Below are 24,860 nucleotides of genomic sequence, written 5' to 3'. Positions count from 1 at the left end.
TACTGCATTTACCAGCATGCCTGGTAATAATCCAACTATTACTAAGTTTGTTTTGTGGCCACCCAAATTATGGTTTTGGCCAGCGTTAGACATTGTGCAACATTTCTACACCTTGCATTGGGATAATCTGCAAGGCACAATAATAGGAGCGATATATATATATATATATATATATATATATATATATATATATATAGCTCTCTAGCGCAACCTACTGGTCAGGATGGAAAATGCACCAGTTGTGTGCTCGGTATAACGGTTCCATCCTTCAAATCTTCTATCAAATCTGATTTGTCTTTTACTAATTAACTAGCACAGAAGGTGATATTAAATATGTCATTGGTTTTATCCAACTGTTCTTTTAATTATTTGCTCCAGATTTGTCTATTTGTCACCTACTTTTGCTATTAATCGATACACTTATGGTCAAGGAGATTTTCTTTATGATGCGTCGCTGCTTTGTGATTCTCTCTTCAATACACCACTGTCTGTGATCTTGATTATTAGCCCTTCTGTGGGGGCTTTGCTTTGTAATGTGTAATATGTAATGGATATTGCAGTTGCCGAACTCATTTTTTTGTATCCTGTTTACCCAGTAACTGAAAATATCATTATCTCATAGCCAAGTATAAATAGCATTTCTTACCGGTCCATTAGGAATATCACAACAGGTCTCGAGCTCAGCGTGTCGTGAATCACAGTATATAACGATGCGCTGGAGATCAAACTGAAAAAAATAAAAACAAATAAAGTAAAATCTAATTGTATGTGCAGTGTCTAAATTCGGAACACGGATAAATAGTAACCAACTGATAATGAATCTGCCATCCGCCTTGCCAGGCTTTGACCAAGGGAAGCAGAAAATTATGGCTTTACAACTTATATTCTGTGTATTTGTATCTTTATGTTCGAGTTAATGTTCTATGAAACTTTTGACGAGTCTAAAAACATTAGTGGACCCAGATTTCGCATTAGGCAGACCAGTCAGTGTCTAGTGTCAGCAGAAACTGACAGGCAGCCTTTGGGGTAGATTTACTAAACCTTTTAAGTAGACAGATTGGAGGTGTTGCCATAGTAACCAATCAGATTGTAACTATCATGTCCTAGAATGCACTAGAAAAGTGGTCAGGAAACAGGGGTAAATTACCCCAAATGGAGTAAAAATTAAATTCCTGGGGGTAATGCTGCCGAGTCACATGCTGTCAGTTGGATTGTAGACCACTTTAAATGTGAAATTGCTGCTGTACGAGAAGAGCCTCAAGGGTTGGCAGAGACACTTCTTGAGCTTCGATGCAATAATGAACCACATATTACATTTGAAAACAAAGCAGATCTGTCATATTTTTGGATGTCAACAGCTGCAAAGGCATCAAAATTGCACATGAGGAGGCAGTCAAAAAGTTGCTGCCTTTTGCAACAACCTACCTTTGCGAACAAGGATTTTCCACTCTAACGAACATAAAAACAAAGCAGAGAAATCGATTGGACGCTGAAGACTGTATCCAAATTGCTCTGACATCAAAATACCCCAATATTGATGCTCTCGTATAAAAAATTAAGCAACACCATTCCTCCAAAACCTGAAGTTTTGAAGTTGAAGCTTTCAAAGAAATTTTGAATAGATTCAATAAAATTTTGAATTCCAATAATTAATAATATATGATTTCCTTCCTTTCAAATCAAGGGGGTAACATCGGCGTATCTAAATATATTTTGGAGTAAAAGGTAAAAAAGTTCCCTGACCCCTGTACTAGATAAATGATAACTAGAATATGACTGGTTGCTATGGGCAACAACTCCATTTTCCAATTTAGAAGGTTCATTATTTTTGTTTTATCTACAATATGTGGGTTACATCAGTAAACAAAAACCGAAATTAAAGATTGAGAAAAAATTAACCGTCGGGCGTTTAATGGAGACAAAAAATGGTAAATCAACTAGAAAATCTTCTATTGGTAATGTATAAAAAAATATATATGTCACCGCGGTAGCTGCGCTATGCTCAGCTCCGCGGTGACACTGGGCGGCAGCGGTGAGAGGACCTTTAAAAGGGACCTGAGTTTCCATTTCCAGATCCGGTAATAAAAAAAATAAAAAAAATAAAGATAAACCATTAACAAATTATAAAAAATGTAAAAAAGAAATTAAATAAATCATTTCATTTAAAAATTAAAAAATATAATAATGCTTTAATGTAATAATAAAGCAATTTTTCTTGCTCTGTCCGCCTGGCTAATGCATTGTGAAGCTTCGACACAGGCCCCCGCCAGGAGACCTACCACTGCCGATAGGTAGCCAGGGGACTTTCGTGAATGATCTTGCCAGTAGTATAAAGTTGATACCAGCATCAATAAGAGTGACCATGGCTGGTTCATATAACAGAGGAAACCTAACAAATATCATGGGCTAGGCTCCTTCCATTGTGCCTGGGACAAAGATTACGCTGAGATAGTTATACTATGTATTCTGTGGCTTCAAAGACCTTTATAACGAGACTGTCATATAATGATTCCTGACACTCTCCAGCAGATTCATTAACAGTGATCTGACATAAGTACGTGTTTTTAATTTCGAGCTATAATGGCCAATGGATTGCGGGATGAACGCGTTTGTTGGGTCGTACTTCTACATAGAAAAAAATGGATCGAAGTAAAAGATTAAAACTGACAAAACTGAAAAATTTATGAAGCACATTCACTTATCCCCCTCCCTGTCCCAAATATCTTAATAATTCAATAAGGAATAAAAGAGTAGTAAAACAATGGTACAATGGTAATATTAATTAGACTGACTTTCCACCTTTGCCCTTATGTAAAGTTATAAGATATTTCCATGTCATCTCTATCCAGCTTTAGGTAAGTATAGACATGTTCTAGATATGTACACAAATGTTCATAAAAGTGAATGCAGACAAAGAGATCTGCCTATTTGCATAAAGATCCCTAAAACTTCCATAATTCATTACTATGCAAATCAATTTAACAGAGATTATTTTCTACCAGGATGCTCTGACTTACATCCACAGGAACGCTGTCATATAGACGTTTCCCGATCACCGTCTTCCCCTGGATGTCGATGTTTTCTCGTTCCTCGATGGGCAAAGTCATGACCAGCTTGCAGTCAATGTACAGGGTCACGGTCTTCGCCTGCACGCTGAGAGCAATCTTGTGCCAGTTCCGGTCAAACAGCTCGCTGACTTGTGCGCTGCGGAAATTGGCTCTTACGGCGTCTTTTATAACGCCCACCGAGCTGTACTCCAGGGCCTTGTTCTCTCCATCCAACCTCAGTGAAACCTGGAAGCCAATGACATTAATTAAAGCCGTGTTTGGCTTTTTAACAATGTAATAATAGAGTGACTGAGGGTAATCGTGACAGTAAGAGTCCTAACTTAATCCAACACCATGGAGAGCCATGAATCAACCTTATAATACAATATAGTTGGTCAATGCTAAAAAGAAGGGTGATTAGGGAAACCGTGATTGAACAATTACCATGCTGCATTACATTGAATGTGTTTCATAAAAATAGTAAAAAAAAAGAATAGTAAATAAAATTAGCACAAACTGATTATTCTAAAAGCCAGCCTCATCAGGATACAAGTTCTGTAAGATATCATTCTCTTATAACTTAATTTTTTTCTAATGTCCACTAATGGTGCTGGCACTCTAGTCCCTCTTTGAAAATAGTCCCGCCAGACTCTACTTAATAAATATTTAGTCCTTACATTTATTTTATTTAGATTTGACAAATTGAGGGCAAAAAGGCACTACCACACCCTTTCCAATGGACTCCAATAATATAGTATATGTCATACATGCCACCTGCATCAATTTCAGCAGGACTGTCCTGATTCGTGGATCATGAAAAGGGCAGGGCTTGGTTCAAAGTGGACGGGGTGTAGAAAAAAAATAGTCGTGATTGGCTGGAGAGAGGGCATGCTTGAGTGGGTTAGTGGTATTTGAGTGGAAGGGACTTTACCTGTGGAATTCCATATTTGTCGATAATTTGCCAGATGTACCAATCCTCCCTCCTGGAGGCTTTTCTGAATCTGAATGTTGTCACAAATGCGTATTCATCCGGCAATCCTTGTAGAAAGATATCCCTGAAAAACAAAGAGAAGAGCATTGTATCGTTCTGGCTCTTCTTCCAATATCCTAAGTCAAGAACAATTTTTCACAACCAGCAAAGAAAGGATTCTTTACAGTAAGGGCAGTCAAGATATGGAATTCACTGCCAGAGAAGGTTGTGATGGCAGATTCAATTGATATGTTTAAGAAAGGGTTAGACAAATATTTAGCAGAAAATGGTATCCAGGGTTTCGACCGTTAATAAAATTGAAGGATAGTAATGGATCCAGGGAGAAATAGGACTACAATATCGGGTCGGGAGGGATTTTTTTCCCGATTGAAACAGATGGGCGGTTGCTTTATCTGGATCAATTTCAAAAATAAGTGTAAAATTGCAGGAGATCCAAATAGGTTGAACTTGATGGACTGGTGTCTTTTTTCAACCTCATCAACTATGTTTCTATGTTACTATGTTATATTTATTATTATTCTTATGTAAAGTGTTATTTGTAAAATCTTAATGGTAGATTCATCATCATCATCATCATCATCATCACCATTTATTTATATAGCGCCACTGATTCCGCAGCGCTGTACAGAGAACTCACTCACATCCATCCCTGCCCCATTGGAGCTTACAGTCTAAATTCCCTAACATACACAAGCAGACAGACAGAGAGAGAGATTAGGGTCAATTTTGATAGCAGCCAATTAACCTACTAGTATGTTTTTTGTAGTGTGGGAGGAAACCGGAGCAGCCGGAGGAAACCCACGCAAACACAGAGAGAACATACAAACTCCACACAGATAAGGCCATGGTCAGGAATTGAACTCATGACCTCAGTGCTGTGAGGCAGAAGTGCTAACCACTGAGCCACCGTGCTGCCCTTTATTAAAACTAGATTGCTTTTATTAAACTGACAAGGATTTCATAATAATTTGCTTGCAGTGGCTAAGCAACAATATTTTGACTTTGAAGGTTATTAATATTTTTTTTCACCTAGTGTCAGTATTCTAGCAAACTCCAATGATTTCCCATAGCCAGAGCTGACACTTCTGAGGACAACCCTTTAAAGCTGTTCGACCAACTAGAACACATTTTTCCTAAGGTGGCCCCTCGCTCCAGTGAGAGCCCCAGGGGACAGCTCCCTGTAGCCATTATTCCCAGACTCCTCCATTTCTTTCACAACCCCAGCTGAAAAATTGTGGGGGCGGAGGTGGGGTCAGCGGAAAGACCAATCACAATGACAATCTAGAGACTGTGACTTGTGATTGGTCCTCCTGCTCACAGTCATTTAAACATGGTTAACAAAATTAATTTGCCAAGTGTGTCTTTCAGATACAGCAGAGCCAGAAAAAACAGCTGCATGTAGGCCTGGGGAGGGTGACGTTGGGAATAATGTTTCCTAGGTGGTAGTGAAGCGTTAAATTCAGAGCCTTGTACTATAAGTATAACACACAACATATTAAGAAGGACTCTTGCACCCTTTTTGGAGCTCATCAATGCAACGTAGTCGGTAAAGCACTGATTAAAGCATGCCTTTTTAGGCACGTTCAGAAGTGTCTGTTCCTACTTATATACATACACAGAAGTCACTAGGGAGGATCTTAAAGGTCTATCCAAACATTTAAATTTTTTTAGTGAGGTTGCCTTGGTAATACAGTGTGTGTAGTCACAGAAGACCAGTCCCATTATTAAGTGACATTAAACACATTACAAAAATAAAAACATAATTAAGGAAAACTTTTTCCTAAATATTCTAGATGCCTCCGTGCAGTGGCGGAACTGCCATTGGTGCGGAAGGTGCCGTGCACCAGGGCCCCTGGAGATAATGGGGCCTGCTGAAAGGCAGATGCAGAGAGTCGGGGACCCCGGTTCCCTCCTACCCCTCTCTGCCCCGGGGCCCACAGCTCTCTACATCCGCATCTGCTTCTGTGTATATATCACAGCCATGTCAACTACAGAGAGCTCTACAAAACTTGTACTGGACAGTAAGCTAGAGCCACCGAATCCCGAAATGTTTTCAAATCTTCTAAAAGTGCAAATTTTATTCTGTGCAGCTTGAAGGAGTTTGCTGCTTATTCATTTCCTCTATTTCAAAATATTGTTTTGCAAGTTTTGTCCCATGTTGTGGTTTAAAAACAGCTTGTTTTTATTACTTCTGTTCATACTTAAGTCTCTTGCTTCTCCCTCACAGTTACCTTGTTTACCCAGCATCCTCTTTCCATGTTTCCACTCCTCTCGCCATATTTATAGCAATGAATAAACTTGATTTTCATGTCTCCCAGACTGAGCTACAGAGACGATTCTGCATGTTTAATGAATAAGGCATTTATATCCCCAGGCCATGGCCGACTCACACCCCTAATTCCTCATGTATCCCCAAAGAAAGGCTGTGTGTACTACAGAAAATTTCTACTGATGCGATATCGTTAACGACTGAAAGTCCCGATCAGCAGCCGATTCCTGTGTGCGCACTATACACATATTACATGATTTACCTTCAGATCTGTGCTCTTCATCTGTCATAACCATCGGCTGAAAAGATGGTGACTCTGCGGACTCTATAGAGATCTATGGACACTGTCGATCCTGAGTGCGTACACACTGCAGAATTTGCCCGACATCGTTCCATCGTTTATAGAGATTTTTAGTCCATTTAGAAAATCAAATCAAACAATACGATGAGCTTTGGTACGATATAACATGATTATTGAAGCATACACACTAATGCAATTTCGTACCTAATGGTCGTTTATTGTGTGATTCCCACGATAATTGGGTGAAAAGCCTTTAGTGTGTATCCAGCTTAACAGACTACACTGCTTTCCCCTCAGGAAAAGTGATAGTCCAAGGAACATGTGGTAAATTAAAATATTTTATAATAACACTTAACTCATTGTAAAATGAATGCAAGTTTATAAAGCTTCTCTTGTTGAACAAAACAATGGTACAACACAAGGTAACATGTTGTCATCTTCTCAATAATTAGTGAAAATATTCAGAGATATAATAACATAAATAATATGTATATGTTTTACTTTGTTTTGTCTAATGTTAATATTAAGTTGACCATATAACCATATTCTTTTTACTTTTTATGATGATCGCAATTCAGCATTATTGTATATTTAAGTAATGAGCCAGAGCTTTGTGGAATTGTTTATTTAGTTAACTTTTATTTAAAAATCATGCATGTGTGTTAATTTGTTTTTATTTTTTTGATATAATGGGGTGTCATAATCTATTATACTGGGAACACTGTGATGACGAAGTTGCCACTACGAGAGTCCCAATTGTGTTAATTATCCTGCTCCCCACAGTGTTGAAGTCAGAATATTCTCTAGAATATAATTTTTCCTTTTATTTTTTTCTTTTAAAAGCAACACACAGAACAAACATTTTTGCAATGATATCTATTCTTAGAGAGAAACAAAGAACGTTTTCACCCCTGGGAGGAATGATTCACAGTCATGATAGCTCTTATACATACGTACTCCTGATATAACTCCCATTGAGCAGATTGTGACTGGTACCTTGATTAGACACATTAAAAGAGTATTAGATATTCACAAACCACCTGATGTTCCACATCCCAGCGGTCAGAACATCGTTCTGCGTCATGTCTCGTGGTGATTAAGAACAATTCAGAGCCATTATCTTCTAACTTCAAATGGACAGTTATGTATATATATACATTTCGGCAGCACTGTATTGAACAGCAGCCGCGACGCTGTCAAAGAACCATCCATGGCCGTGCTGTATTGTACTATAGTACAGCACCGTCGCGGACGCTTCTTTGACAGCGCCGCGGCTGCTGTACAGTACAGTGCCGCTATGTAGGGGCACTGTTTAGCCCCCATTCTTCGCTGAGGGGAGGGGTTTCTGGAGAACCAGATACCCCCCTGCGTGCGCCCCTGATATATATATATTTTAAAATGTTTTGTAGTTCTAGAAATATTTTGGCAATCATTTGGATTTAACTTTAAATGAACACCAAAAGAAAAGAGTACTTAAATAAAAAACGAGGATGCCAAGAAGATGAGCGGAAATGCTGACAATCTAATCTAACATACATAGACAGCTAGAATAATCAGAGCCATATAATTAATGCTCGGTTGCAGCAGGGCGCAATGTTGAAGGGGGCGCAGTTTATTAATGTTTTATGTTAATTTGGTTAAAATTGAGGGCTAGAGGGGCGGCAGTTTCCCTTCTTTCCCCAGGCACTACATTACAGAAAGCTAAACCTTCTCCTACATCTTTAGGACATTGTCCTGGTGGGATCTCAAACAGGTCAAAAAACTCAGGCATTTTAGTTATTGTGACATCCCTGACCCCGCCCCTGTGTCTGAATCAATCAATCAATCAATCAATTAATCCAGACACTGCATTTTTGAAAAGCAGGTCTGCCAAGCTGTTAGTCACTCATGTTATTTTGTGTATAACATTAGCACAGTATTACATAGCCTTTGCTATATATTGCTATAAAATAGTGGTTTTATTTGTCTCTTTAAACAAAAAAAACCCCCTAAAACTGACTGTAGTGTGTCTAAAAGAAAGTAAAAAATAGACATTTAATAATTTTTTATGACAGCATCCATTTTCATCAAAGGAGAGTAACAGATGCCAGATGGATTTACAGAGAAATATTTTAGATTCTTAATTTATTTTCCTTAGTTAGTACCTAGGCCTTAATATAAGTTAATACATAATAGTGGGTTTCCCTATTCTATAAATAAAAAAAAAAACACATTTAAAGTTACACATTTTTATCAAATCCCGGCTGATACGAAAAGTACAAATCAAAATGCCCAAAATGTATAAATTATTTAAAAATGTGTTTCCCGGGGAGGATAAAACAGCAGCACATTCTCTTATTTCAGTTCTGCTTCTTCCTGTCTGTGCATATATTAACATTTTACATTTTTACATTGTGTTTCTTCTGTTCAACGCCCAATAAATAAAGCGTGATCAGCACTTTCCCAGGAGGAATTAGGTGGGCGCGATGGAATCTGACATTGTCTGCTCTATTTATTCATTATACGACGTACCAACGGTTGCCCTGTATCGTACCAGTCTGATGAGAACCTGTTGAATAAGTTTCATTGAAAGACATAACAATGTAACAAATTGTTCCCAAGGTTTGCAAATGAGTTAAGATGCTTCTTGAAGCCCAAATCCAGGAGCACAATAAAGGGCACTTTTATTAAATAGGATCCACCAGCACCTGGGGTCCTTCATTTAACTTCTTCCTTGTCTCTGGACCAGTCCACTTTGTGTGTGGTATGGGGGAGACTCAAGGAAATCTGGTACTTCAAGGAAATGTGGGCTTATCCCATTTAAAAGCTAAATACAATGTCAAATGTCTCAAGTTCTATCCAAGTATAGAAATGTTTAATTTACAATAAATTGATATTAATTTTACATTTGTAACATCATAAAAGTGATATTACGTTTTTATATGTAACACAAGACTCAATGCAGCTATCATGCTTTACCTGACAAGTGTAGATATAAATATAAAGTTTTAAAACATATATGTCTACACACATATTATATATCTCATCATATTAAACACTGTATGTATGAATTGATATATTGTAACTGTAAGTGTGAATCCATGTATTGCAAAGTTCTGCATTTCATATCGAAATAAGATAAGCGATATAAGATAAGTGAATGTCTGCAATTCTTAGACGATGTTGTACTAGATATGAACTAGATAAAATGTTTTGCAAAAAATGTTGGGCTGTAAAACAAATAGACTGCCCAGTGTTGTACTAGCATAGAAGCAATATATCTTTTAATGTAAGCCCTAGATGTAGTGTTATTGCTTTCTACTGCTATATAGTTGGTCACCCCTGTCTCTTCGATTTAAAAATTGCCATGGAAGTGACAGTGTTCCATCTTTAGGAAGAATATGAACGTGGATCCCTGTACTGATCTAGACATTTTAAGAAATTTGTATGCTAACCTCATTAATCGAAGCTATGTAAAATATTTTTTTTATTATATCTTGTGTTACTTGTCATTCTTTATGCTAGTGTTTCTTTATTGTCACCCCAATAACTTGATAAAAGACCCCTTACATACTGGCATTAAAATTCATGCATTTAATGCCGTTTTCTTAACACCTTTGAGTAAACAGTCCAGCAGTCATTTACAAACATGAAAAAAGAAGTAATGCAGCAGTCATTACTTCCTGCTTTGTAATGCATTCTTCCTATTTCTTAATGTTTGTACCTGTTTTGGTGGACACAATTGTGGCTTTCCAAGGTGAAATGGTGTCACACACAGTACATGCTCGGATCAGGGCAGTCCTTACAGAAAGCAGCATAGATGTCCCTGTTTCTAAGAACAAATTATGTTATCTTGTCCTGGAAAACATATTTTATTCCACTGGAAGAGGTAGAAATTATACATATTTATATGGGATCCACAGAACTTTTTAGTGGAGCTTAGAAGTGGTTTTAATTTGTCGTTGGTAATCCTTCTACGCAACCTAGGCACATTTCCCAGGGAAATTACATCACATCAAAGTAACAAATAATCATGTAAAATGATGAAACATGAAATACAGTAATCCTCAATGTCTCCTTACTGTCATACATTATATGACCTATACGTGAAGGTAAAACCATCAGTAGTTTAGGAAATAGAGATGGATGCCTTATGTAGACTGATGCAGTTCAGACAATAAAACCCTTGCAAAATAAACCTTAACATATCTGCAGAAACCGAGCATGAATCTCCAGAATAAGGGTGAGAACCTTTCTATGCTCTGTATTGTAATAAAATAATGTTGTGCATACATGTAATCTTGGCAATTCATAAAGCACCCTCATCGTGTCATATATGCTACGTCATTTAATAAAATTCCCCAAAAGGGGCGGAGAGCTGTAGATCAATGTGTTTTGTGCATGTAACATGCAGGATGGACTCACTCAGTTCTCTGGACGACAGGGAAAGTTCCGAGACGCACATAGGAGCTCTGAACTCCGTTCTCTTTCCCTCCAACTACATCTTTTATGTTGAATAACTCCATGAGATCAAAACCTGTCACAAGATGATCAACGAACAATGAAATAGATTAGATTATTGTGAGACATGTGACCACTGCATTATGCTACGAACCGATATAACATCATCACTATCATTAACATTTATTTATATAGCGCCATAGATTCCGCAGCGCTGTTCAGAGAACTCATTCACATTACAGTGTAAATTCCCTAACACACACACATACACACAGACAGACAGACAGACAGACAGACAGACAGAGAGAGACTAGGGTCAATTTTGAAAGCAGCGAATTAACCTACTAGTATGAAACATGAAAACAAATGTGTATCTGCCATGTTCCTAAACTATGATTTCTGTCCAAATTTCTGCAGCCTGTCTCTTTTGCTGAGAGCAGCTAAAATAATTTGAAATTACCTTATAGACATGCAAAAATAATTTACCTTTATTCATGCTGTAAAAGATACATACATACTCATAGTTTGTTTTTGACACTTAATTATTATGTTACATTGTGTTGCCCTGTGCTGCGTTCAGCGGATGGTGAACGCAGCTTCAACTGAGCAAAAAATAGGGATTGTAGATTCCTATGGAGAAACACATTGATCTGTACAAACTGTACAAACATTAACGGGTCATTGAGCGCCGTCTGTCTGACATCAGACGTGATAAAAGTTCAGTGAGTATAGTTGAAATTATAAGATCAGTGAACATTTTAAGAGATGATCGGACTAAAGCAAAAATCATATTAGCGGTCCCTCAAACTCATTTGTAAAACATGAGCAGTACTGTAACTTGTAACTATATCCTAAAAGTATGGCATATTCATGAGTTTTTCTCATGAGGGCAGCAAAATCATTCAATGTTTTTATGTTTCCACTGCACAAGTTAAGTTGTGTGAGATTCTCTTACAGTATCCCAATTTTTGGGGGTAAGATCCACCATCTATTAAGCTTAAGTGCAGTTCACGGTTAACAGTTAGAAGTTAAAGGTCCATTTATCAAATTGAGGTTATTTTCTATCGCTGCTTCTCGCAGCACTACAAAACCTTGTCTCACCTCAATGTATCAACAAAATTTCAATGCTGACTGGCATCCTCCTTAATTTGGGATTCCAATCCCAGCTTCAATTAAAAATAACAATAATAAGGTTTATAAAAAAAAAAAAAAAACTTTATTAAAAAAACAAAAGAAAAAAAAATTATTTAACTAAGAAGTACTTTTAACTTTGCTGAACCCTCCAGCTACTGCCATCCGGAGATAGCAAGAGAACGACAGCATACTTGTAAATATACTTCGTCGTCGCCCCCCGGTGAAGGATACTACTGGTGATACCCTGACCTGAGGACCCTGTTAAACTAGTTCAGAGCTACTTCCTTTTATATGTAGAGCAATTAAGGGGGAATTCAATTATGCCGTGAGTGTCTCCGAAAACATCCGTGTGACGCTTCGCAGCGGAGATCTGACAGAAATCTCAGCTCATTTTTCCTTGCACCCCATAGAGGTGTGAGGAAAAATGAGCGGAGATTTCTACTGTAATTGTCGCCAATGTGCGCGGCACCACATCGCCGCCAATTGAATCCCACCCTTAGGGGCATATTCAATTGTTTGAATATCCGGCGGCGTAAAAAGTATTAGCGTTATTACGGTAATACTAAGCCGGATTTCAGCTCGCAGCTCCCTGAGCCGCAATGACGATAATAGTGTGCGCGCCGCGTTACTTTAGGCAATAACGCCAACAATTGAATATGCTCGGGTTATGTAAAGTTGAGGAATAAAAAGACTATGGAGTGATGAACGCAAATTGCGTTTCTGGTGTAAATACACTTTTTTACATCTGGGCATTTGCACAAATGAATCGTTTTTCGGAACCAGTGCTTTGTGCACTTGCTTAGAAATAAAACCAAAAAAGCGCATTATGCATCAATAATGCAAATTGCATTCAACCCAGCATGATACACTATTAGGGGCATACTCAATTAGGTCTGGTGATCGCTATGACGCGCGGCTGCACAAGTCCCGTTACCGCAACCCCGCACCACCTAGGGAAATCCACAATGTTGCGGTACCGTATTGTCACTTTACACGCGCAGACGCACGTAAACGCGATCACAAAACCTAATTGAATATGCCCCTTAGATTGCTAATCTTTTTTTTATTTTTACTTTTTTAATTTTATCCAAGATATCTTAGAAACTAGTTGAAGGAGAAGGTTCCGGCTTTAAAATAAGGGTCTTTCTAGGACACCAGTTGTCTGATATATAAGCTCTTATTAGGAGTCTGTTAACCGGGTTCTATACTAGGGAGTCAAATGGTGCAAAATGCCCCGTTGGCCAAACATTAATACAGTCCTGAATATGGACAAAGGGCCTACAGCAAGTACAATGTAATGCCTATAAGGTCAAGGATCACCCAAGACGTTCAGAACAAGAATACTATTGTTACCTTCTATGTTACAAAATAAAATAAACCATTGTGTTATCCTTTCAGCCTCAATAATACTAACATATTGTTATACAATTTTTATTGCATTAAAAATGTATGTTTTGTTGGTTAAGCTTTATTTTCTTGGGTATTGTTTTGTAGAAATTGGAATAAAACAATTTAAGCTAAAAAATGAATACATTATTAATATAAAATGGCATATGCTGATAGCAATGTTTACAACAAAACAATTATTTGCTATCTCAATGTATGGTCGCCCCAGGACAATCATTTTTCTGGGAAATGATTCTGAGCTGACGACCTCTGCACTCACATAAAGGTCACCGTGCAGAATGAATATGTGTATTACTCATTCCCCAAAGTTATGTACCATTAGCGGATATTATGCAAGGAACGGGTTTAACCATTAATCATTTCAATATTAGACTATTACATTGAGAACAAAGAGATCTTATTTAAATGTGGTTGGTGGTTAAGTATAAAAGGAAAATCAAAATAGATTATTTTAAAAAGTAGATTAATAAAACGGTGTTTCATGCGAAAACAGAATTAATGTCCATCTTATTAAAATATATATCTAAATCAAAGCCATGTTTAATGTAATATATATGTTTTCTTTTGTATAGTGCTCATAGAACGGCATGGATAATGGAAAGGGAATGTAATGAGATACGTAGGTTTATATTTGAAATAATCAATATCTCTTGGGTACGTCTGAGGGAGTCAGAAAAGAAGATCACTAAAAACACAAAGGGGATTGTTTAATACAAGTTTAAACACCAATCATGAGTGCAACCAATCAGAGTTCAGCTTATAGCTGTCTGATTAGTTAGCAAGCTAATATCTGATTGGGTTATAGCTCAGCTATTCTTGCCCCAGTTACAGCATAAACTATGCAGTACAAGACAACTTCCTCTGACATACATTATTCCCCAAATGGGTAATACACTTTAAAGTAAAAAAAGATAATTATAAGATCTTTTAATCAATGCATGATGTCACATGGAGGAGTGGGTGGAAACTGAGTACATACAGTCAGACAGACGGATAGTTGGTGCCTCTGATAAAATACAAAAAGCAAAAATAAATCTATATATAGATAATCTTTTTGCTTAATTTCTCAATATGAGTCGCTTAACGCAGCAATGGCTACAACACTGGTTCATTACACCTTGCAGGCATCATGAACAGATTATAAAAGTGAATTTAATGACACAAAACTTGCTTTTTCTGGCTATTGACAATGGATTCTGGTGTAAAATTCAATATTACACAATATTTCAGATATGTGGTGCCGGAAACTTTATGCCATTTACTGAATAAGGATTACACATGGAACGTCAACTTTTACATGTTCAATTACATGTAAGGTGGCAATTTAATCTCTCTCTGTCTGTCTGTGTGTATGTTAGGGGATTTAGACTGTAAGCTCCAATGGGGCAGGGACTGATGTGAGTGAGTTCTCTGTACAGCGCTGCGGAATTAGTGGCGCTATATATATAAATAGATGATGATGATGATTATGAGTTTATTTATTAATGAATTCGTTTTAATTTAGCATTTGTCAAACTAATAAGACAATGCGCTCACTGACGTTTTTATTTTCCTCTCTTCTCCGTTCTCCTGTGGAAACACTTTCTGCATTTCTGGAGCACAGAGGTCTGTGAGGTACTGTTCACACGGCTGCCTTTTGTTTCCCACTAGACATTGAGCGCGTGACGTGAGCCAGTGCGGAGACAGGATTACACCTACGTTGCTCATTCACTGAATCCAGTGAGCAACACACAAAGAAATCTGTGTTCCAATCTGCCAAGTGAAGCTGCATGAAAATGGGCAGGAAACTATATATTTCTCAGGAGACTTTTCCCCCAAACTACAAGTGAGAGAAGAGGCGGAAAAATCTGAAGCTTAAGTACAGTGCAGAAATGGAGTATTTATCAGGACCCAGGTATTTGGAAGATTTTGCCTATTGCAGTACTAGAAATTTTTCGGCGGCCCAATTAATTAATAAAATGTCACTAGGACAGCGGAGCGATGCTCAGCTCCCCTGCAGTACTGGCAGCTGTAAGAGGAGTTTTACTTCTCAAGGAACACACAACTCCTCCCATCGACCAATGCAAACTTCCTCTCCCATAGCGCCATCTCGCTCTGTAAAACCACGCTGAGCGAAATCTAAGTGCACTTTTGAAAAACTTGAAGAACACATCACGACCAATGAGGCATTTTGCCCTGTGCCTTTAGTTTTTTGCGCTTCGTAAATGAGATCAAGGATCAGGAACCTTTGAAAACACTATCACTATCAAGAGGCTTTAACACGTGGGCAGCACGGAGGCTCAGTGGTTAATTTCTGCCTTTCAAGTTGAGTAAGGTGGGTGCTGCAGATTATTGATTTAGGTGACTATATGATCTACTGATTCAAAGTGCAACAGTTTATAAAAAGTTATTTCAAGAAAGTAATAAAAAAATAAACCCTTAATCTTTACCCTTTACACTTACTGTAACCACAAGATTACATTTTAATTAAAGATGTGCAAAGACCGACTTTTATTTTTGATGATTATTTAGACTTTTATGTGTGAATCAACAAAATAACCAGTACTCATAGCCAGCCATTCAGTTCCTTGCAGAATATTTGGACCTGCTGAAGTCACTTCCTATCTAACCGCATCACTTCTTGCCCAATGTTATAGAATCATGTGATCACAGGATAGTCTACAATTCTTATTTATCAACTGGAAACAAATCTGAAATCATGATTTATTTCACTGATACATTTTGTCCCTATATTTCATCAATATATATATATATATATATATATATATATATATATATATATATACTAAATCCCAAACTGTCTTTCCATAATATTCAATATTGTCCAAATACAAATTGTATGTATACCCTAGTACTATCTATTAATGTGTTGATAAGCCCTATGTAGTACATGGGCCCATTCAGTCTGGTGGTTTAGGGCTAGATTTACTAAGCTGCGGGTTTGAAAAAGTGGGGATGTTGCCTATAGCAACCAATCGGATTCTAGCTGTCATTTTGTAGAAGGTACTAAATAAATGACAGCTAGAATCTGATTGGTTGCTATAGGCAACATCCCCACCTTTTCAAACCCGCAGCTTAGTAAATCTAGCCCTTAGTCTTCAACTTCTATTGACTACACTGCTTTGTTCAAATTGCAGGTATGATGCTGTCACAGTTCTCTAATTAAAGGGGGTTCTATCTTTAATGCATTTATTTGTACATACCCGTCTGTAAATGTTACTAAATACATTGCTCATTGCTGTATGCTTTACCATTGGAAACAAAATGTAAGTTACAGTAAAGTTACAGTAAAGTAACCTAGTAAAGTATAAACTTCTTTCATAGTGCAAATAGTACAAAAATGGGGATTTATAACAGTCCAGTTGTTTTATATTTAATGTTTATATTCTCAGAACTGGTAACATGTTGTCCTGTTTGTTGAAGGACTCCAGAAATAACCCACAGCCGTATATTCCATTTCTGCTGAGACGAACTTAATTGAATTTGTGAAAAGTCACGACGAGGCCCCCTAGAGTCCCATTACATGATTTGCTTTGTGATATTGACCATAATGAAAGAGTGAAATCTCGGTGTGACTCACAACCGATCGTGTATCCTCAGAGAGGACATGTTTCTTTAGGGATAAGCGATACAGTTGACTTTTGGTCATTTTTTCACTTTAATGTTTTTAGTTGCTGAAAAAAAATAAAAATCCTTGAGGATATTTATTATTAGAATGAATCTTTATAAGACACGGGGACATTTAATGAAAATACTGCCACTAACGCAAAATTCTGAGAGGTCCATTTAGCAAGACATTCATTAGTTTAACAGAAATATGCCCTCTAAATAGTAATCAATAAAAATTTTTATTAAAAACAATAAATCACAGATTTTAACTACTGATAGGGAACTATCATTTATATAATCACTTAATTAAATTTACGGTTAAGGAGCACCTGTGACTTATGGCTGGAAGCAAAACAATTGTGTGCAAAGACATCAGGGGGTAAATGTATCAAGCTGCAAGTTTCCGGTGGGTTTGAAAAGTGGAGATGTTGCCTATAGCAACCAATCAGATTCTAGTTATCATTTATTTACTACATTCTATTAAATGACAGCTAGAATCTGATTGGTTGCTGTAGGCAACATCTCGACTTTTCAAACCCGCTAGAAACTGGCTGCTTGATATAATTACCCCAGGATGGTCTTTAATAACACTGCCTTAATTATTGCACATGGACATGGGCAATTTTGGAGCAAGTTCTGCAATTGTTTTCTCCCATTACCCTTGCAATGGACGGCCTGTTGTCACTGCATTTATGCATACTTGCGACTTTATTTTACTCCCCTCCAGGAGATCCCATAGGAGAGGAGAAATGGCAAGTTGCAAAGGAGGCAGGGCAAATCGCATCATTTTGGCCCTGTCCCCCATGATCACGTGATATCACCACCAGGGAGAGAGCCAAAATGAGGTATTTGCGGCGAAACGCATTACCAAGGCCCCTGTCCTGCCCACTTCACTAGGAAATTGACTGGATGCAGGAGAATCGCCTGCTCTCCCGGGAGTTTGGGAGACCTAGCCAGAATTTGGGAGTCTCAAATTCCGGGAAGGTGGATATATTACTTATGGGCAGATTTACCAAACAGTGAAAATGGGTGTTTTGGCCGGGAACCCCGGTATATTGCTTTGCCCCTATACCGGGCTTTTTCCTTTTCTTTTATCACGGATCATGTCTATGGAGCATGATAACCGATGAAAATCACTGAAAAATGTTCAAAGGCATTTTTAAAATATTTTTTTTAAAAAAATTGTTGTCTATTTTTTACCATCTTGTTTTAATATAGAGGAACAGAAAGCCTGGATCTATTCTATCAGCTCCATCCTGTGCATGCGTGAGCAGCTACGTCCACAGAGACCGGCCGGATGGAGCAGTAAGTTTATATGTTATGTTGCAGATATTTTCTTGATAAACTACAACAATAATTGATTTCTTTCTAACAAATCAATCATATTTCCTCATTTAAATAGGCCCCTTATTCCTTTGCACCGTTTTTGTTGAATATAAGAGCTGGGCTTTCTGGGAAAGGGTCAGCGACTGCTATGAACGGCCCCATTTCTGCACAGTGATCAATAGAATGATGTACAGTTTATACATGTGGTATAATGTGGTATTTACTTATCCTATACCCCTATCAGCGATAGCAGCAATTGCATAGGAGAGGCAGTTACTCATATCTAGCCTCCACACATTTAAGGACATATTTCTATGGGTATATTTACTAAACTGAGGGTCTGAAAAAGTGGAGATGTTGCCTATAGCAACCAATCAGATTCTAGCTATTATTTTGTAGAATGTACTAAATAAATGACCCTGTATGCAGTCCTTAGCATTATTGCTACAATCATCGTGACCTATCTTTCACACTCACCAGCTCACCAGCTCACGGAGATCCAGTCCACACCACTGATGTGTTAGACCACCTATGGACTTACTAGAAACCATCTTGCGGGAGTGTTGTTTCCAAGGACCCCTTTCAGGTGCGCACCTGGTTCTTCATTTGTACACCGGAGCTCCACGCTGACACGCTGACAGCGATACTACAGAGGAGTTCAAGTCGGGATATATTCCCTCATCTACGGATTCCACGGGGATTTGTAAGTGTTTCTGTTCCATGCTTACTACCAGTTTACCAGCCAGTCCCCAGATACTATCTCTCTTACATCTCATCGGCACTGTTGCCATTTGTCCCATCGATCCATTACACACATCCAGTCATTATATTATTCCTAGTCAGGAGGATATATATTGGATTGAACATCTCCATTATACCGATCATCATTTTTGATAAGGCAGTACCATCTATTTTCTTCCTCTCTTTTTGTGGTTAACCTCATTGTTATGATTCATGCCATTTTTCACGATAATTGAGTTTTATGTGAATTATTTATTGTTTACATTTTTATTAAAATACTTATGGTTTTACTGTGACACTCATCTATGTCATTTTACTCTTGATCGATATTTGTATCAATTGATACATTTTTGGGTTGAGTTCTTTCCAGCGCTGTTACCCTCCTGTGTTTTACTAAATAAATGATAACTAGAATCTGATTGGTTGCTACAGGCAACATCTCCACTTTTTCAAACCCGCAGTTTAGTAAATATACCCCGTAGACTCACTGGAAAATAAGCCTGAATATAATCATGGCAAAGGGTATTTTGTGTTACTATTTTTGTGTCATTTTCCATTTAGAACCCTAGAAAAGACTATTCATTTAAAACCACTAACAATAGAAAACCCTACCAGTCTTGAAAATAAAAAATAAAATAAAAAGCTATATAAAATTCACTCTGATACATTAACAAATAAAAAGTTATTGTCGTTTAATCTGTGCATAGAAGCCACAAAGTACACAGGTGGTGAAGAGGTTAACATACCTGGAATTTCATCTCTTTCTCCGTTCCTGTGTTTAAATCGGTCACCCTCCACTCTGACATTCGGACAAAGGACGTCTGAAAAAGAAGGAAAAAAACAAAAGTTATATTAAAACAATACATTCTACGACAAAAAATTCATAAAGTTAATTTAAAAATTCATGGCCCATTAACCACAGTCGTCCTGGTCCTGAATACTACCTTTATAATATCTTTCACAGACACTTACATGACCAAAAGTGATAAGTGCGATGTGCCTGTGGCCGGCTGATTCATAGCTAACTGCTATAGATTGTAAACTAGCCTTCCATAGAAACGTTTTCATATCTCAATGGGGTCATACACTACTCCAGAAACATACTACAGGAATAATTCTCTGTTGCAAATTCAACATTATCAAGAACCATCTGTTTCCCAGATATTAAAATGTAAGTCACAAGGGAGAAGTTCAATTATCCTAAACATAGTGTTACATTTAAATCAGTTTAACTTTAGCTTTCAGTTTAGCCCTGTAAATTCCAGATTATTCAAAAGTATAAAAACGCTATTAAAAAAGAGTTATAAATAGTATAGAAAACACAAACAATAAATGGAGTGGAGTATACTCTCAATCTCAAGTGGAACTATGGCTAAATATGACATAAACAAATTTTGATCTTCAAAATGATTTTTAAACTACTTTCTTTTTTACTTCTTCGCTGGATGTACCAGTTTGTACCTAGAACACAACATACATCATGCCACCGGCCACTGTGGAAGGATAACTATCTACCCCATGATCAGCACACACATCTCCTGAAATAATATGTGCTGCTGTAAGCATTCTTAAAATGTATTTGGATAAAGAAGGCTCCATTCCTGCAAACTCACTAGTCAAACTCACCTTAAAAAGGCAATATTTTACCATAAATGTAAAGATAATATTTGACCATATTCTAGTCCCTAATAGTCACATTTTGCTGTAGACAATGATATTTAATAATGGTACCAGAGATAGCAAATCAAACAGCCTTTTTTTTTTACAATGTTGATGCCAAAATGAATATAACTTTGAACAAGTCTTTATTCTTTATATGAAACTGTTCTTACAGGGTTTCCGATAACAATCACAGTCAGCACAGTTTACTCCTAATATTCTCCCTATAGTAAGTGTATTGCAATATTCTCTTATTGTGTGTTTAAATCTCCTGATGAGATAGAACAAAGGAGTCCCATTGACAGGCCATAAAGGAGAGGCTACAAGAGAAGAGATTCGTTTTTATTATCATAAAGCATAAGACCTCAACCTCACCATGATAAATAATTATTATATGTTTATCATAGTTCCTACTCTACCAGAATGTCCGGGAGACTCCCCAATTTCTGGGAGTCCGGGAGGGCACATCCCTGGTTTCCGACCACTTCAATAGTTAAGTGATGGGGGCGGGGCTTAGTGATGTGATTTACAAGTCATTGAGGTCCTGCCCCCTGCTATAACAGGCCAGGAAATGTGATGGCAGTTTAGGGGGCAGGGCCAAATGGTGCGATTCACCTAGCCCCGCCCCCCCACGCCCGCCTCCCAAGATCTCTCGGAGCAGAACTTGCCAAGATTGGCAAGTATGATGTTTAGCCATATGTAATGCTTATCCTTCATTTGGCTTGATGTTTTTGAGGGAGCTGCCCACTGCAACCTTTGAAGTCTACCATGACCAAACTGCCATAAATATTTGTGGTGCTGTATATACCCTCACAAATCAGGGATGGCTAGAGCTGCTTGCGCTGGCAAAGTTTCAATTGGTTCAACAAATAGATTCAGATATTTAAAAATTGAATTATAGAGCCATTAAAAAAAAAAGAAAAAACCCTAGCAGGTTCGACAATGTTCGTCTGTCTTGAGTTCAATTTTAAATATTTGGGCATTTTTTCCATTGAGGACAGCGAATATCGAACCATCAACACAATAGTGTTGGACCAAAAACAAAAAGTTCAAATACTTTTTTTCTAAGTAAAAATCATCATCATCAACATTTATTTATATAGCGCCAGCAAATTCCATAGCGCTTTACAATTAGGAACAAGCATTAATAAGACAATACTGGGTAATACATACAGACAGAGAGGTAAGAGAACCCTGCTCGCAAGCTTACAATCTATAGTACGTAAAAAGGGCGAATGCAAGCAGCAAATTTTGACAAATAGCAGCCTAAGTAACGGAAAGTACCTGTATATAGCATTACACAGAATTACATTTCTAATCGAAAAAAGAGAGATCAGTGCTTTGAGAACATCTTTTGGAAGTCCCAACCCCTATATATATTACAGAGCAAGAGGTGCTTGTTGTTCAGGTCAGCAGGAACCAGATGGGTAGAGGTAATGAGAAGCAGTAGGAACCAGATCAATACGTAACAGCAGGTCAGGCTTACCCAACACCATAATAAAAGGCCCAAGTTAGCCAAATAATGAGACACAGCAAAAGTCATAAGAACAATCCGCACCCAGAACAAACTGCGCCCAGGTATCCTAGGCAGAACCAAAGGCCTGTGGGTCTAAATATTAAATTCTCCTGATCTCATCAATAACTAATATTTATTATCCCCACTTATCGCAATGATAACAATTTAGTTTTGCTGAAACTTTTTGAAAGTTATCTAAACTGGACAGCGCCGAAAAGTGTCTGTCCGGGCGAGACATTGCATCCCAGAGATAACTTTCACAGCTTCCTTATAGACTTTCTCTTTTTCCTCCTATATTATATATATATATATATATATATATATATATATATATATATATATATATATGTATTATATATAGGACACAACTGACTTGTCAGCAAATGTTTCCAGCTGTCCACGGCTATAGACCTCATCTGGCAATGCAGCTAATATAACATTATGATAACACACATATCCCATTATAGATATGTGCATTTATATTGCCACACAGCTGGTACCATATATAATATGGGATATACCGAGCGCGAGCTTATTTTTTTTTCTGGTTTTGTTTCAAAATATTGCCTTATTGTCATAGCAGCTGTCCATCAAGACTATTTAAGGATAATTTGGGTGTGGCTCACAAGCCAGCCCTTGCTAGATGTAAACCCCTATACCTGTGAGGTGAGTGCATCTGACTTTAACCGCATTTTAATGGTGTTTGAAGCATATAGGTCAGTGAAGAACCTGCATACAATGAGGTGCCCTTGATGCTGGGATGCAGGCTTAAATGCTTTGATCAAAATATGAACCAATATTTCGTATTTTCAGTTTGCTAGATGCACACAGAGATGCAGTGTTAAGGATAAGCGCTGACAACTACTGTCTTTTTGTTTTCAAACATTTCTGGGCATTTATATTGCCACACAGCCGCACCCATATACAATATGGTTTTATATCCCTTTATAGAGCACTAATGTGTAACATACAGAAAGAAGTGAAACACACATTCACACTTATTTATGGGCCTATTTATTAATATTTATTATAATTATATTATATTATTATATTATATACGGGTGTTTTTTTCCTGGAGATAGATTCACAAATAACTGAGAGGTAATATAATAGCCACAATAGTGGGAACTAAGATAAAAAGCCTCAACATCAGTCATAAAGTAAGACAATAGCTAAGTTTGTTATATATCAATCATTTTACTAAGATTATACAAACACAGGGATTGGAAGGTATGCTCAGCAGATTTTAGCCTCACATGAATTAACAATTTCACTTTGTCATTTTGCTGTTTTTATTATAATAATTTTTAACATTTTATTAACAAAAGTTATATATTAAATGTAACAAAATGAATTGGGATTTGCAAGTAATATTTTTTTTACAAATTGACTGTTTGAGACTATAATTGCGCCACATTAAAGCCATTTCCTTCCTTCTTCAACTTCTGACCATACCAGGTCTGTCTGCCAAAATCTTCTACCGAGAAGCCAATGTAACAAGGACATGTCCCCATGCTTGCCCACTCTCCCAGAATTTCTGTTAGACTCCCAAATTCTGGGGAAGTCTCCTGGACTCCCGGGAGAGCAGGACATTTTCCAGCTTTCTGCCCCCTCCTACTGAGGAGGGCTGGATGGGGGCCTCCATGACGCAATTCGTCGACCAACATTGCTGTGTAACTGGATCACATAGCTGCCAATTACTTGTTATCTTTGCAATCTGGCTGGACCAATATGCAATACGTAGATTTAACCTCATGTATTCGACTTCCATTGACCTTATAGGCTGTAAGCTTGTGGGCGGGGCACTCTTACCTCTTTGTCTGTTTTACCCATTATTGTTTATTACTATGTTTGTCCCCAATTGTAAAGCTCTACTCAATTTGCTGACGCTATATAAATAATAATACATTCTGATGCTGATGATGTTTTTGGCAGAACCGTCAAATTTTCAGCATTGCTTTGCTGTAGGGGGGGCAATATGGCGTGATACTTGAAGCCCCGCCCACCCATTACTTGCACAGGTGACGTCAGCGGAGGGCTGGCAAATTATAGCCCGGGGGAAAAAACTCGACTCAGCAGGTCCAGAGTCCCAGTCCAAGGTAACCCATTATGGTAATGACCCAAAGGGCCTACCTGCCCCCCAGCCCAGCCTGCCCCTGGATGGCGTTAACTTCTGAAGACATAAAAATCAAAGCAGCAGAAAGTTAAACCTTTATTACCACACTGTGTGCAGTCAGCAACCTGATAAAATGCTCTAAATGATGCATATAGGATGTATAAGAGGACGCAACTCGGCTCAGGTTACCACTTATTCAGGCGTTATTTACTTATGTGTACAGGGGAGATGTTCATTGTTCTATATTTTTAGATTTAAACCTCTTTCCACGTTTGGATTTTTTTCAACAGTAAAATACCCTGAT

General features: G+C 37.7%; 1 protein-coding gene across 2 annotated transcripts in view; it reads right to left on the bottom strand.

Annotated features, from left to right (window-relative positions):
* COL22A1 (collagen type XXII alpha 1 chain) overlaps window positions 1-24,860 on the bottom strand; it is a 281,196-nt gene that overhangs the window by 162,498 nt on the left and 93,838 nt on the right. For both annotated transcript variants that reach the window (XM_075211680.1, XM_075211681.1), the window contains exons 4-8: window positions 20,012-20,086; window positions 11,013-11,124; window positions 3,979-4,102; window positions 3,018-3,293; window positions 647-727 (exon numbers count right to left, since the gene is read on the bottom strand). In XM_075211680.1, coding sequence (XP_075067781.1) covers window positions 647-727; window positions 3,018-3,293; window positions 3,979-4,102; window positions 11,013-11,124; window positions 20,012-20,086 — 668 coding nt within the window. The remainder of the gene's footprint in view (window positions 1-646; window positions 728-3,017; window positions 3,294-3,978; window positions 4,103-11,012; window positions 11,125-20,011; window positions 20,087-24,860) is intronic.

Source organism: Mixophyes fleayi, chromosome 5, assembly GCF_038048845.1.
Source record: "Mixophyes fleayi isolate aMixFle1 chromosome 5, aMixFle1.hap1, whole genome shotgun sequence".
NCBI lineage: Eukaryota > Metazoa > Chordata > Amphibia > Anura > Limnodynastidae > Mixophyes > Mixophyes fleayi.
The sequence above is the reverse complement of the archived record's forward strand: the minus strand, read 5'-3'. Positions and strand labels throughout refer to the sequence as shown.